The sequence below is a fragment of the Amia ocellicauda genome, chromosome 5 (genome assembly GCF_036373705.1).
Source record: "Amia ocellicauda isolate fAmiCal2 chromosome 5, fAmiCal2.hap1, whole genome shotgun sequence".
Classification (NCBI taxonomy): Eukaryota; Metazoa; Chordata; class Actinopteri; order Amiiformes; family Amiidae; genus Amia; species Amia ocellicauda.
This window is the reverse complement of record NC_089854.1, coordinates 4,106,909-4,122,779: the sequence shown is the minus strand read 5'-3', so window position 1 is coordinate 4,122,779 and position 15,871 is coordinate 4,106,909. Positions and strand designations below refer to the sequence as shown.

The window sequence follows — 15,871 nt, the reverse complement described above, 5'->3', positions numbered from 1 at the left end:
CGGCGGTGCTCCATATGATAGCGGTTATGCCATTATATTTAAAAAGACTGCTCGACCGCCTGTAAATCCTAGCTGTTGATTGGCTAGAGGACGTATTCATAATAATAAAGGCTTTGCGCACTGGATCCGATGACGCATCCGATTTGTATGTCATGTATGCTGCAACAAAGTTAAATCAACTAAAATCAATGGAAAGGTTACACGACACAATACATTGTGTGTGTGTCTATACCGAAATTATGGGTGTGTAGATCTGCGATGGATAGATTGCCTTAAAAAGAAAATCAAAAGACATTACTGCCATAAAATACAAACGCGTGTCTGCGCCCCGGTCACCAGCGCGCATGCTCAGTCTCTCAGAGCGAGGCCAGCGCTGAGGTGACGTCATCCACCGCGCCATTAAAACCGCCGTTATACGCGTTAAACACATACAGTCTGTAGCCGTCTAACGCCACGGTCTTCTGGCAGGTCTCTACGTTATAATACCCACATACACATATTCGACCCGTGTATAAAACGTATAAAAGGCCTCAGAGAAATCGACGTTTTCTGTCACGAAATCAGATGGCGGCACGTAAATCCTCCGATAAAAAGAAAAACGTGCCCAGCAGAGCTCGCCAGGACAAGGCGGGCTTCGGCCTGACGGAGCGCCAGATCGCCGCCTACAGCTTCGAGGAGGAGGATCCGCAAGGTACCGTTAATTATACCCTCATCTCAGACACGGGTTGACATCTTCCCCACTCTGACAAACTTGAACAATAATACCTGAAAGAGTTCATCATGTGTACCTCTCCTCCTCAGAAGAGGAAGCCCCCCTCAAAGGGCGAAAAAGAGCGGCTGTGGCGGAGGCAGAGCCCGCAGACACTCCCATTAATGGGTAAGGCAATGGCGTCATTATAAGGCCATGACGTCATCGTCGACGTTTAGCTTCGCACTTCCATTTCCTGTGTCGTACTTTAACTTAATTTTGCACCTCTGACCAGAGACATGTTTGTTTATGTGACCTCTTTCTTCACCCTTACAGAGGAGATGTGACTTCCATGCTTGTGGGATTTGGAGGTAATTCAATTTTAATTTTATGTCACAATTCACAGTATATTTCTTGGTTGCGTTGACACATATATAGAGATAGAGAGACAGATATATAGATAGGCAGATATTTAGATGGACAGATAGATTATTCTGAATAAAGTCAGTGTTTAATACAGTATGTTCTTTTCGGTAGCTGATATAAGCAAAGCCCTCCATGCCAAAAGGAAACGCCTGGAAGGATACACCAAATCTTCTGTGAAATCAAGTAACCTAAAAATTGAGCAGATCTGGAAATCACAGCAGAATGAGAGGTGATTTATTTGCATATGTTATTGAGTATTACAGAGATGAAAGGCTTGTAAATGAACACAAGTTATTTAATTTCACCACTGAAAGGCATCTGAATAAAGTAACTCAGACAAGACATTCCAGAAAAATCCTCAACCTGTCTCCCTCTAACGGGGGGAATATTTCTTAGCGAGGAGGAACGGGGAGATCATATATTGTCTCAAAGTAAATAAATCATACCAATATAATATACTTACAGGAATAAACTGAACGAGGACTACAGAAAGCAGTTCTCAACTGTCTTTAATCAGTGGGAAGGCGATGTCCAGAAGACTAAGGATCAGGAGGAAAAACTTGCGGTGTGCTTTTATATTTCTCTGTGACTCAGTTCATGTTTTGGAGACATTGTAAGTTATCCAGTTGAATAGGACAGTTGACACAGGCTTTAGATTTTACTGACACTGTGTGTAATACTGATGCTCAAGTACAAATCATGGAGTTGGGAAAACAATATTGGATAATAAACAGTTTTATATAGGTTACGGAGAAGTATCCCTCTATAGGAAAATGGTTTTGAATGTAATCGAAGTCTCACTGATGTGGTGGGAACCTCCAGCTCAGACACTGACCGGGCCCTGGTGTCTGTGATCTCAGAACCTGTTCCGGCAGCAGCAGAAATTGTTTCAGCAAATGAGAGCCGCTCAAGGACAGAGACTGAAGACCATCAGGCAGCTCATGGAGCAGTTCATGAAGGTGCGATTTGAGTTGTGATCATTGCCACTAGTGTGGGTTACCTGAGGGAGAACTGAATGTATTACTGCGCTTACACTGGCAGTAGTGCTGCAGACCATGACTTTCATCTCTTTCTCCTGCTGACGTGAACTGTAAATTGATTCTAGAGTCAGACATCACACCTTTATTGGTCTATAAGCTCTTTTCAGGTAATCTGCTGAAAGGTTACATGCAGCAGCGTTGTTAGGTTTAAATAATGCATCTAGATTCTTCACTGCATAAGGTTAGATTTCTACTTCTACGGTGTGTTCGCAAATTCAAATGTTGGCGACTGTTATGGTTATTGAAGTGCTGTTTAGTGCAAGGTCTCTCTTCGGCACTTTGGGAACTTACTGACAATACTGTGCGTACTCTTTCACTAGGTTTAATACAGTCATCAAATACGTTTGAACTACTGTGTGCAATAATCACTAAACAATCTAATTAACTAAACACTCGTGTGCGTCTTCCACTGCAGAGCTTGGAAGAGCTGGAGAACAGCCACTCGGCCGAGCACAGTACCGTCCAGAACGAGCTTCGCAAGGAAATGGCCATCTTCCAGAAAAAGATCTTGATGGACACTGTAAGTGAACTCCCCTCTTCTCAGCTTATGAGTTTTTATTTATTTTATTGGCATTTCATCTTTATATCTTCCATTTCATGACGTACAGATTCGCAGGCTAACAGACAGGTTTCAGGGAGTATTCAGCCGTGATGAAAATATACAGATATACATATACCAGATGCATGTTTGTTCCGTCTCTGGATTAAATACGGAGATATTAAAAAGAAGCCTCCATTTACAATATGTGATTGTTATGTTTGAATGCAGCAAAAGCAAGAGATGGCCTCCGTGCGCAACTCTCTGCAGTCCATGCTGATGTGAGCCTTGAAAGCACAGCTCTGAAGCAGATTCCTGACGATGGGGTTAAGACAATCTTTGTGATCCATTTCAAAACAGGAAAACAACATTTTAAGCAAGGAGGTAATGTTCAGCATTATTCTTTCATGGTTGGTCTTCTGTGCTTTTAGTCATATGCCATTTGCATGAACAAGTGTTTCATTTTGTTGAGTAATTAAATTAACTTTAATTTATTTACATCTGTTGTGACCACAGACTTTAATCTTTCCAGAAAAACATAGGAAGCATCAAAGTTGACTTTTTACTTGTTAACATTAATTGTATACTTTTTCTGTTATTTATTTAATTCAAAAGAACATTTGGGACTGATGGGACTGTATACAAATGTTTTTGTTGTTGTTGCTGCTGTAAACCAAAACAATTCTATAATAAAATAAAAATCATCTGTTATCATAAATATAGCAATCTTTATTTTACATAAGCTTGTTTTATTTAAAAATTATTATTAAGATTTTTTTTACAGGAAAGATACAATCAAGCAAACATAACATCAAAATGAGTCATTTAACACTATGAAGGCAAGAAAAATAAAATCAAATATGGTTAGGCTTTTAAGTTATCTAAAATGAGACTGAAACCAAGCAAGAATTACAACAGCTTTGGTTACATTTGTAGAGCTAGAGGCAGTTTGTGGCTTAGGGCTGTCCACCCATTACAAAAATGAACATTATTGTAAGATCTATAATAGCTTTCGATTTTGGGAAGAGCCAACCCAACGCACGGTACACTGGCAGAGACAGAGTGTATGCGTACCTTTTGCTTTGAGCTTGTAATAACCCTTTTAATTAAACTTGCCTTTGAAATACTCAGTTTAATTAAAAACGAAAGCAGTTTGGATCTGTACCTTATTAACACATGCATGTCATTTACCGAAACAAAACGTAACATTTACGACTCCTTTTCAGAAAGGGAGATACTTCGCACAGCAAGAGATGTCATAGTGACTCGACTGAAGTCATTAAAGCTGAAGAATTCAGATTTATTTGTGGTTTGGGAACAAATAAATTATGAAGCCGTGTTTTATGGACATATACTGTTTAATACTCTGAAATCAAACTACAATGTTCTTGATTTGAGTCAAGGCATTGGACTGACAGTAAAAAGCAGGTGAAACACATAGGGTAGCCAGCATTTCTACACGTAAACTATGCATATTATGTCAGACGCACAATCATTAGCAGACAAGAATCCATGGAGTAAGCAGCAGCTATTATGTTAAATGCATTTATTTTTATTCGGGGGAGACAAACTAAACGATTGTCTACTGACCATGGTTTGGTTTTTACCTAATAGCATGTAATTTTACACCTGAGATTGATAGTCTGTAGTCTGGCTAATACTAATTCCTGACACTAGCCTTTTCCAGTTCAGCAATAGTCAAGACAGCTTGTACTGTCTGAGTTAACACTGTAATGTCAAATACAAAACATCCATGAAAAAGAAAACAAGACAAAAGGAATTTAAGGCAACCACTTTTTTCTTTCATAACAAAAAACAACTGTGGTCTCTACATGCTGCAAGCTAAACAAGACAGGTGTGTTTAAGAGCTTTGAAATGGAGATTCTTCACTAAATACTTGCATTAATATTTTAATGCTTAAACACATAAAACAAAAATGTCTTAAAATTAAAAGACATCAAAGAAGGAGATTTAGCAGCAAAGCATTAATACAGAATACATCCTGGACAGGTCGTCTTTCTTAAAAGGAAACATACATGAGGTGGATGAATGCATCCATTTGTGAAATAAAACTAAGATTAAATACAAAAGTAGAGTTGCAAAGACATGATTGGCTTGTCATAACAAAACTGCATTTTACAGTATCAATCTGCTCCCTAATCGCCCTCTCACACTTCTCTATTCAAAGCAAAAATATTAAGAGATTAGAGCAAAGTAAAGTTATTCGTTAAGAGTCCTACTAGCATCGTTTCCGTCAAGGCAGGAAACGTCGAATACATAACACTTACAGTAATACGGACGTGTTCTGGCTGCTTATGGTTAAACTGATTTCTTATTTCAGGGCTAAGTCAGACTGCCTGAAACTCAGTCCAAAACACACAAAACAACTCTATAAAGAAAACAATGGCTCTGCTAGCAACGACAATCCACAGGATTCAAATGTGAAGCATTCTGAGTTTTAACCACACAGATATTAGCTACAACAGCTTTTGCTCATCACTTCAGCCTAGAATGAATAATACACAATATAGTCTTGATTGTATAAGGCAAAAGTGACAAAGCCTGTCAGTATTCAGTAAGTGAATCCCTGGACTACTTGTTATGGCTACGATAACTAAAATGTCTGTAGTGACACGTGGGCTCAGCTGGCTCGGTTCATATTGCTGTCTGTGAGGTTTCTGCACTGGAAAAGGTTAGCATTCACATCTACCGGAGAGTCACTAACGCAGTCTTAAAGGTCAACTGGAGTTCGACAATTAAAAATAATAATTATCCTGAAAACAGAAGATCCAGTTTTAGTCCCAGCATGAAAAAGCGCTGGAGAAAAATGACACATAGCTACCCGTGTTGTGTAATTACATTGTCATAAAAGGTTATGGTGTTAATCCTGTAGGTAGGTAAACAAAGGAAAACAAAAACAAGATGACTTGCCTTATCTCAAATTTGCCTTTTGACAGAATACATTTTCCTTTACCCACAATGCACTCTATGGGCGACACAGATGGCAAGTTTTATTTTTGTTTTTTAAGTTACAGGTCAAGCATTATAGACAAGAGGCGAGACTAAAGCATCTTATGACATTAAGTTGCATTTATAACAAAATATTAATAAATGAGTGCCCCCTCTTAATGAAGCTCAAAATCATTTTGGCAGCAGTGGCAAAAAACAAAAAAGTTATTTATTTTTATTCTCCTGCTCTAAACTATTCATAACCATCCAATAAAGCAGCACTCTGATTAAAAGTAGACTTTCTTTCTGGCTGGAAAGTCTCACCTTTCCAACTGGAGGTAAAAACAGCCAACTAAAAGACCTGGGATGTAACAGGGCGAGGAAATGATCCGGCACCTCAACAGCCGGACAAGGAACACGAAGGACGAGCGTTGACGGTCTCTGAAATGTAACAACGATTACTATGTTCCATTGCGCTTGGTTGTTGGCCAGCGTCCAACACACCAAGGGAGAAAGGTCTAAAAGTCATTTAAAACAAATTAAACTGCATGATGAATTGATCAGGATCTATCAGCTGACATTCATTTTTATCCTTACTAAGTTAACCCTACTCCTAGATAAACTGTCGCGAGTGAATTCAGATTGATCAACGACAGACACAACTAACGACGACAAAAAACTTTCCTCGTTTGTGCCTTATGCCAGAAGCACGGCGTCAGTCTGTCACGAGACGAGGCTGGCAACACAACAGAATTGCACACAACAGTGACTGAAATAAATTATCTTCATCTGAATCCCTCCGTCCCTCCCGCAGATTTCGCCGGGGTCCTCGTTACTGATTTACATTCACTTGGTGAAGAGATCACATCTCCGTTGACCCAGAAAAAAGCAAACAAAAAAAACGATCGAAGACGACACCCAAAGAAAAGTCATTAGTGGTGGTTGTGCCCTTGCTGATTGGAGACTGTGGGGGGCGGCTTGATTTTGAAGACACAAATATGAAGATGAGACGCAATCTGGTTGCAAACACTGACGCAGTAACGGACGAGATCAAAGAAAGAGAAGACCTGTAAAAGCATAAAAACAACAAGTATAGTTATTAATAAACATGTCTAGCTACAGGATACTGATAACACGGCACCGATACTACGTTACACTATGTAAAACTAACATTATAATACTTGTTTATCTCCAGTTCCCCACCCACAGTATTGTCAACATACCAGAGCAATCCAAAGGACCAGATACTCATCAATGAAGCTGTTGAAGTACTGGTCCAGGAATAGCAGCCCAGGGCCCAAGAAGGCCAGGTCATGAAGATACATTTCACTTTTTGTCATATGTGCCACCTGACAAAACAAAAGCAAAGACACCATGTCAGCTATAAAATACACAATACAACACGACAAGGCAATATATTGTGACAGCGCAAGAGCTGGGAGAAAACGGAGAAATGATCCGACTACATCGGACATATCAGTCTTGACATGCAGGCTTTACACACTAGAAGACCTTCCTGCACTGAGAGGACAAAGGACCATCAGAAAGACTCACCACTAGCTTGTTGGTAATTTTGGCCGATACGAAGCCAAAGGCCAGGATATACAGGCAGGGATGCTTTTCAAAGAGCTGGACTGCAGACTTCTTATAGATCATTATTGCCAGTGTTATAACTGATCCTATGTGCAAGAAAGGTGACAGGACACTGGTTCCCTGCAAGACACGTCAACAGAAAGAAAGAAAAATCACATTAAAATGGCGCTTTCTGTGCCCCACAGATCACAGACACAGTGGTGCTTAAATGCCACACAACCCCCTTCTTAAGCCAAGTGGGAAAGTCTTTTGGGGAAAAGGGTTTTTGCATTGTCCAGAAATGTCTGGGTCAACTGGACAAGAATGTAACGGGAGACGAAGTGGACATGGTCGGCAGAATACAAAACAAACGGGGCTTTTAGTGTTGGAGCTGGAATGGGTGACACACCATCGCTGGTGATAGAATTGCAAATATTTGCACAAGTCTGTGCTGCTATTATGACTTCCTTTCACGGGAAACTCAGGAAAGCGTGGGACAGAGCTGTAGCTTGGCCAGTTCACAGTGTGACAATCTCCCGACAATTTCCGGGGTTTTCATATTTTCATTTTTAGAAGAAACAAACAATAAAAATAGCCTTAAAAGCCACAACTCACCGCTATTGTGGATCCGTTTTTCCCCACGCCTCCTGTGAAGATGACTCGGAAGTAGTTTGTACAGGAGAAAATAGCCCCCACTACAGTACAGATAGCAGGAATGATTTTCATTTCGATTTTTATCACTGGGATCTTGGTGGGGAGGAAAAAAGATGCGTTGATGAACAAGGTATTTGCCATAAAGAACACGAGAACATTCCTATAGTGCAACAGTGCGGCTCTAACCAGAGAAGACAAAAACAGAATACCTAGAGGGGTCTGTTCAGAAAAAAACAAACAAAGATACGCTGCATAAGCCTGACTATACAAAAGCAGTGGTGTAAAGCTTAACCTTCCTTCTATTCATTTTATTGCATATTTGTGTCCTACTTATAAGCTAAAAACAGCCCCCTTGAGTGTTACGTGAGGAGCATGCCACTAGTACTGTAATTGAAGTAACTCAAGGATTTTTTTATAGTGTTTGACAGAGTAGGTGACCTGATAGACAGAATACTTTTTTCTTTTAATAATTTCTAACTTCTGGAAGGATTGGCATATAAAAATGGCAAAGCTAGTGCTCGAGGTCACATCAGTGCTGGGAAATGTGTTAAATTCCCACGTGACGCGCCAGTCCTGCGCAATATTCAAGGTAGCAGACGTCGCTAAGAAAACTGTACGACAGTGAGAAGCGTTTGCACCGCATTAAGAGCCAAGCAGCACCTAAAGGCTATTAAACAAATATGATATTTATGAGTTATCCTTAGGCAACCTTTAAATAACTGCTGGAAGAGAGCGGCAATTTATATATTTTGCATTTGGCATCACGCATGACCTGTCAAACTGATATAATCTAAACAAAATCATGTTCCCACAGGTCAATGGAATGGAAAACCATTTCTATTTCTCATAATATACTCTCTCTTCTTCCAGAAGGATTGCTAGTGCCCGACTCTCTCCAGGTTCTTTCCAGGTTTGCATTTCATTTGTTATGCCTTTAATTACAACATAAATTACAAATACAATTAAAGACCTAAATTATGAATTAATTTTTTTTTTTTTTATAAACCCCCCCCCCAAAAAAAATACTGTATTGGAAATTAAATTGGGAAAAACAAAATTACCGGAGATTGCCAAAAAGCGGATCCTCCAATCGCTGCCAGCAAATACATGATTATTATGAAGATTTGAACTTCAGTCACATCAATTCTGATCAGGCAAAAGAAGCACAGATATCAAGAGCAGAATTAGAGATTATCCATCGACATGCACAGCCACCCGTCTCCTTCCTGCACAGACTGCAGCCCTTCACATCCACTTTTGTCTTGTCTAGCACAGCTATCGCCCTCGGCCCGATTCCTCAGATGGGGCTTTCTGCGCTTTTAAACTAGTGTAAGACATCATGCGCGCGTGCAGTTTAGTCTTCTCTTACAATCATTTCCCCACATTGTTTTCCTCAGCCGTCGTCCTCCCACCCCACCCACTTTAAAACCAGCAGTCTGTACAAGAAAAGCCGCTCGGTCGGCCCGACACACCACACACAGCCGCTGGCAACAGCCGGGTTAGAGGAGCGCACGTTACCCTCAGATTCCAGGACCCCGGGCCCACGGTGGCTGTGAACATCTGTACTAATATTATGCAGATCTGTAACTCTGTAATATCAAATCTGTGAGTCAGAGAAGAGAAAGGTTGGTGTTACACACTACAGCAGGGGCGTCTGACTCCAGTCCTGGGGGGCCGCAGTGTTCCGCAACTCCTTAATTGGTCTAATTGAACAATTAAATGGATAAATGCAACGCTTCTCTCCAGACTCTGGAATGTTCTGTGGGTTCAGTGTTTCGAGTCATCAACTAATTATAATTTATCGGCTATAAATAACAACAATAATTAAATAATTGAGAGCTCCGGTTGGAACAAAAACCAGCTGACACCGCGGCCCCCCAAGGACTGGAGTCCGACACCCCTGTACTGCAGCATCACCCCTCATTCCGGGTGTAGTATGATAGTAAAGCTACTGAAGAGACAGTTTTCAAGAAACTAACCCCTGCTGGTGACGTTTACCAGGGTGTGTGTATAGAGCCCCTCTCACAAAACAGAGAAGTGTTTGCCACAGTTTATTACTAATGGTCATGCCCTACACCTCTCCACCATGCAGTGTGTACTACAGTTACCTGCAGCCAGATCTCGCCACACAACACAAGACACAAAAGACATCTCGACAATCTCTGCTGGTACTTCTGGGAGGGTTTACATAGTGTCTAGAAAGATGCGTCAGGTACGCATTTCAGAGGATCTTATTAAAGGTAGTCATGAACCATGGGTATACAATGGTCAATGACACACCTGGACACCAGCACACACTTCCTGTGATAAACGAATACATCTGCCAAAGGAGTGCACTGTTTCTCTACAAAGATATGTTTGTTTTTGCCATTTTGTGATCTCTGGGGCTTTTATATTCTCTCATCCCCATGTTGTCGGAAGGCAATTCAAACTATAATGGCTTATCGTATATACATATAAATATATATCTTTTACGTGCGTTTTCCTTTCACGTCCCACCCGACACTGTACCATCTCTCCACTGCCGCCAGGCGGACTGGCAGGCCGGCCGTGGTGGGTACTCACATGCCGAAGCGCAGGGTGCCTGAAACGTAGGTCTGCCAGTGGGCGCAGTAGAACATGAACATCCCGGCGAAACAGCAGAAGAACATCCAGTCTGGGTTGGTGCCCAGCTGCACTGCGATGCACGTCCCCAGGACCACGAACACTGAGAGAGAGAGAGAGGAGGGGGGGGGGGGGGGGGGGAGAGGAAGACCAAGGGAGTGAGCGGCCTGGGAGAGAGGCACCGTGGACACAGCTTCAGCCCAATAAGGCAGGTCGAGTGCGCAGCGGACACGGCTCACCTGTGGAGAGGGAGTCGCAGCCGTGGTCGAACAGCTCCCCCAGGGGAGAGCTGCTGTTGGTTCGTCTCGCCTGCTTTCCATCTATCGCGTCCAGAGACTGGTAGACAAACAGACCTACGGCACACGCCAGGTATGCCCACAAAGGTGCCTGAAGAGAAAAACACAGAAAACAAGCTTTCACAAGCCGACACCTGGCAGATGAAATTCAATGTGGACAAGTGCAAGGTATTACATGCAGGTAACAAAAATGTCCACTATAATGACACTATGGGAGGAATAGAACTAGATGAAGTAACGCATGAGAAAGACCTAGGAGTCTACGTGGACTCCTCACTTTCTCCATCCAAACAGTGTGGGGAAGCAATAAAAAAGGCAAACACAATGCTAGGGTATATTGTCAAAAGTGTAGAATTGGGAACAAGGGCAGTGATGTTCAGACTGTACAATGCACTAGTTAGAGCTCATCTGGATACTGTGTGCAGTTCTGGGCTCCACACTTCAAGAAAGATATCGCTGCTCTAGAGGCAGTTCAGAGGAGAGCAACCAGACTTATTCCAGGTCTGAAGGGAAAGTCCTACTGAGAGACTGAGGAACTGAACCTTTTCACCTGGAACAGAGGAGACTACGTGGGGACTTGATCCAAGTCTTCAAAATCAATAAAGGCATTGACCACATCAAACCAGAGGAGCTTTTCCAGATCAGCAGGGACACATGCACCCGGGGACACAAATGGAAATTGGGCTTCAGTGGTTGAAGCAACAATTTGGGAACATTCTAAAACAGACTGGATAGGATCCTTGGATCACTTAGTTATTAATGAACACCAAATGAGCATGATGGGGTGAATGGCCTCCTCTCGATTGGACAATTTCTTATGTTCTTATGTACTTATGAGTGTGTCGGGCTGCTAGGATGACAGCATCCCCACACACCAAGAACACCGGCCGGGGACAGAATGGGGAGCAGAAAACAGTCACGCAATCCAGTGTTCTGGCCCTTTAATCTCTCTAATATAAGAACACGCCGGTGACTCAATACATCCAGGAAAATGTACACCCTGTGTAGTTCACACCTGGGGCTCCTCCGGTAATCCTTCTTTGGCAGGCATTACACGTATATGAAGGATTACACAATGGCACAGCAAAAGTTCCTCTGTGGTTTGCCAAGCCTTGTGGCAGAAGGCATTAGTCTCCTACACGTTCTTGGTTCAGATTCAATAGCAACCCTTTTCGTTATGAAAGAGGGCCCCAGTCTGGCTGCATTCTTGGCGCTGGCAGGAACCCATAATAAAAATAAGAATATGGGGATTGATTTTTGAAGCAGTTATTTTATTTTAATGGGGAAGTGAAGTATTCAATTTGCTACGACGAGGAAAAAAAGGTATTAATTCATACACGATCTAAGTATCAGTCTGAAACCCGATCATTCCTTCAGCATACTGTCATTACAGCACCTACAGACCTGAACAACTAACTCTGAAAGGTGAAGCAGGACTCTGATCCACACATCCGGGATCGGTCTAGCTCTCTCTCCAGCGCTCTAACTGCAGTCGTGGTTCCCTAACCTTAGTCCTACAAAGGAAGCAGGGTGGGGGGGACTATTAATAGAGCAAACCAGTTATATAAACACAATACGGGAAGTACCGGTGGTACAAAATGTCCTTCCTATCCAAGACTCTCAACTCTGGCCTTTCCTTGTGTAAACACCGCCGAGGTCGCGAATCCTCGTTTCAAGGCGGTGAACCACAGAGCAAAGCTGCGCTGCGTGATTACAAGTATGAAAATCTACAAAAGCCGCCTCCGAGGTCAGCCGGGCTGCAGTAGAAACCTGAGACGGCAAACAGACACCCCCCCTGCGCAACTAGAGCACAACAAACAGTTTCCTTGGCAGAACCCGGGAGATTTCAGATCCGTCTGTATTCTCAAAGTATTGACCCTCAAGTGCTAAACCGCTGAGGTATTCGTTTCTGTGGACAGACGGCGGTCTACAACGTGGACGAAGAATTTCAAAAGAGGTTAATGAAAACCTTACAAGTACTTGACTCAAGTTTGTCAGCCGTTCTTTGAGCGCGTTTCTCACATGTCCAGACTGGTCGAGGCGGCACAGTAAGAAATGAATCTGTTCTTTGTTCAGTATGATCTCTAGACATTACGGGAAGGTAAAGCTCAACAGCTGTGCACGATGAGTCAGATCACTAGCAGAGATACTTAAAACTGCCAGACTGACTCCTGACACGGGGTCAGCAGGACACAGGTGTCTATAGGAACAGCAGAATGATGCTTTTCTAGAGAACAGCCTTTAACAGAGATGCCTACCTGCTCAGTGGCAGTGGGGCAGTAGTACACCAGCACCAAGGTGGTAAGGATGTTGGTGACCAGGCCGACAACGGTGATGAGATTGGGAGCGATCCAGGCGGGCACGCGGGCCACCAGCCACTCCCAGTACCTCTGCATGATGGGCTCCAGCAGGGAGCGGCCTGCGCTGCTGTACCGGTGCTCCTCCAGGCGCTTCAGCTGGTGCCGGGATAGGGGTGGTGCGGGCAGCTGGATCAGCTTGCTCAGGATACACCCGGTGCCGCCCCCCACGCCGCCCCCGCTCAGCCCGGGGGTCGGCCGGCATGCCAAGTCCAGCGGCCGGTCGGCATCCCTGGTGCGGATCCTCCCTGCCCGGTGCCCGCTCATCAGGAGCGCCCGTCTACTCGCACAGTGCCCACACACAGCCTAGCCTAGCCTAGCCTCCCGCCCGGACAGCCGCTGGGGATCCACAGCGCGGCTGATCTCAGCTCCTGAACGGGGAAGAGAGGAGAGGAGAGAGTTGACAGGCCGAGTGCAACAGACAGGCCTAACAGCTGGTGCTATAGAAATATCTATGGAATTTATTGTGGGGAAAAAAAAAAAAGATTAAATCCAATAGTAGACAATCCGATGGGTCTCTAATGGTCTCAGCATTGTCAGTTTCTAGAGCCCTGAGTCTATGGAGGACATCAGGGATGGCAGCCACACAACAGGGCTCAGTTACACGCGTGTGCCAGCTGGACAGACAGGTCCATGATTAACTAGAAGATTCCGCCGCAAACAAGGCAGGCCAAACTGAGCCAGGCTCTCCGTCTGTCTGTTATCGTTCACTCAGCCGCTCAAGGCCAGTCACCGCCTACTTCCCTTGCAGGGTTGCACTGCCACGCCCATGTGAAACATCGACTGGGCAGGATGTGGCATCACCCTGGCATTACCTCACTGTAAGCACACGTGTGTCATTCACCTTCAGGGAGCAGCGCACACCTGTCTATGTATCCTGATATTGTCAGGAGTGGATTTAACTGGAAAGATGAGCATTGCAAAAGGTGTAGCAAACACAAAACGGAGGGGAAAAAACAAGAAGTAAAATTAAAGTGTTGCCGACACCCAGCCCTGATGTAACTTCTGCGGTGTAATGACAACTACACACCGAGAAAACTCAATAACAAATGACATAATCCGCCCAGCCAGTATATCTAATCACATTATTAAATTAGGCTGCAACATTTGACTGACAGATGAGTGCCTGATTGTACCAGATGAGAAATATAGCCACCACACTACAATCAGCTGACAGATTCCATCCGCCAAAACGGAAGTAACTTTTCATTGCTGCTTCATTTTAGCTTCCATTAATAAAACTGTCCAGGGGATGCGAGCCTCGCTGGGTGGGAATTGAAATAGGTTTCCCTTTTTTCGTTGGTGGTAGGGATTTGACGAAATAGACGTCTTATTATTGACTGCTGCAGTGTAACTTTGTTAAAATAAAAGAGAAAGTAAAATGTAGACCGCAAGTTCTCAGATCGGATATCGTTCACGTTTTACCCATTACACGGTGACAAAGTGAATTAAACCACTTTTCTCTATTTTCCACAATCTGTTCTGTTAAAAGACAGTAAATTACCATCTTGGGGCGCAAATAAGATTTTAATCACTGCGAGTCTCCAAGCAGACTTCCTGCACTGTGAATGCTAGGATGCAATTATATCGTACAATGAGATACTCCACACGTGTTACTGTCTAAGTGGCTACACCTTACCTACGTATTTAATCATAATAATGTGCAACTCTGGGAAACGTTACACAAGCGACAATTGCATAAATACCATGCATACTTATATAGTCCAATGCATAACTGCTCATACATCTCTGAACACCAAATATCATCAGTCTATTTGATGCACCTGATGGTGACGAGGGTGCAACGTATAGGAATCCGATTTAAAACTGCAGGGGGGTCTTTAAAATGCAAATGCACACTTAATTGTTGTTAGGTACGGTGCACAGCAGTAGGAGCACAATCGTCCCAAACCACCTTGTTATTATAACGTTATGGTGACATGATTAGATTACACCCAAAGACTTCCGATTGCTTCGTAGCTGGTCAACCGCGAAATACAATCCGGCGATACTAGTGCAGAGCCAAGGTTACCAGCCATGCATCTTATTCATGGGAAATAGAAAATACATGAATAAAGCGACGCGCTGTGCTGCCGCGCCGTCGTCCTTCGGGATCCTCAGCTACCTGCTCAGTCCCAGAAACGACCCACAGCTCCGGCCTCCCTCGCTGGGGTCTTCCGTGCTGACAGCGCCGACACGGGGGACGAGGCAGACGAATCCCTTCCGCCCGAAAAGGACGTCGCTGTGGCGGCTCGCAGGGGGCAGGGGTGCAGAGCGGACGGTCCCGGGAAAGAAGAGGGTTCCCGCTGGTGGAGTGAGTGCAGCTCCGGCCGGACTAGGAGAGACGAGACCGGATAGACAACCCCCGACACCGCGCTGCCGGCTCTGACAACCGGAAAGCGCCGACTACTTCCGCCGCGCACAGGGCAGGCCGGGAGACGCGGCCGCAGAGCGGGGCTGGGGCCACAGCACCGGCGAGCAGATATGCGTGCGAGATTGGTTGTTTGACTTTTTTTTTTTTTAGCTCAGTAGTATTTAATTTGGGTCATACATTGTATACGTGTATCTGTACATTTTGTTATTATGTCTTATGCTGACGTCATATTCCTGATGACATCAGTTAACCAAATACAATGTCTCTTTACACGAATTGCTTTCCTTTCGAAATCTTACATCGATTTAAGTCAAGGGAATTTATTAAATTATTTTTGGTATATTATAATACCTAAAAAAGATTCGATACATAT

General features: G+C 43.7%; 2 protein-coding genes across 3 annotated transcripts; one reads left to right on the top strand and one right to left on the bottom strand.

The window, feature by feature from the left end:
- Window positions 1–564: 564 nt before the first annotated feature.
- LOC136750501 (synaptonemal complex protein 3) lies at window positions 565–3,327 on the top strand. Its single transcript, XM_066705659.1, has 8 exons — window positions 565–691; window positions 802–877; window positions 1,025–1,059; window positions 1,226–1,343; window positions 1,580–1,679; window positions 1,975–2,073; window positions 2,570–2,674; window positions 2,924–3,327. The coding sequence occupies exons 1-8, from the start codon at window positions 565–567 to the stop codon at window positions 2,975–2,977; spliced, it is 714 nt and encodes a 237-aa protein (XP_066561756.1). The 3' UTR covers window positions 2,978–3,327.
- Window positions 3,328–3,400: 73 nt separating this feature from the next.
- cept1b (choline/ethanolamine phosphotransferase 1b) lies at window positions 3,401–15,537 on the bottom strand. Of its 2 annotated transcripts, none has more exons than XM_066703329.1 (9): window positions 15,250–15,537; window positions 13,026–13,495; window positions 10,711–10,858; window positions 10,433–10,574; window positions 9,386–9,470; window positions 7,829–7,960; window positions 7,196–7,354; window positions 6,865–6,990; window positions 3,401–6,708 (listed from the first exon to the last, which is right to left on the bottom strand). In XM_066703329.1, exons 2-9 carry the CDS (start codon window positions 13,389–13,391, stop codon window positions 6,574–6,576), a joined length of 1,293 nt encoding a protein of 430 aa, XP_066559426.1. In that variant the 5' UTR covers window positions 13,392–13,495; window positions 15,250–15,537; the 3' UTR covers window positions 3,401–6,573. The 2 variants fall into 2 exon arrangements, with proteins under 2 accessions (XP_066559426.1, XP_066559425.1); XM_066703328.1 differs by lacking the exon at window positions 9,386–9,470 and adding an exon at window positions 8,929–9,013 and having other exon boundaries at window positions 15,250–15,534.
- Window positions 15,538–15,871: the final 334 nt, after the last annotated feature.

Coding starts and splice junctions, on each gene's coding strand:
- LOC136750501 (XM_066705659.1), top strand. CDS start 565: ATGGCGGCACGTAAATCCTCCGATAAAAAGAAAAACGTGCCCAGCAGA. Junction 1,344..1,579: donor AAATCACAGCAGAATGAGAG/GTGATTTATTTG, acceptor ATATACTTACAG/GAATAAACTGAACGAGGACT. Junction 2,074..2,569: donor TCATGGAGCAGTTCATGAAG/GTGCGATTTGAG, acceptor CTTCCACTGCAG/AGCTTGGAAGAGCTGGAGAA.
- cept1b (XM_066703329.1), bottom strand. CDS start 13,391: ATGAGCGGGCACCGGGCAGGGAGGATCCGCACCAGGGATGCCGACCGG. Junction 10,859..13,025: donor GCCCCACTGCCACTGAGCAG/GTAGGCATCTCT, acceptor TTTTCTCTTCAG/GCACCTTTGTGGGCATACCT. Junction 7,961..9,385: donor CGGGGTCCTGGAATCTGAGG/GTAACGTGCGCT, acceptor CTCCCCACCAAG/ATCCCAGTGATAAAAATCGA.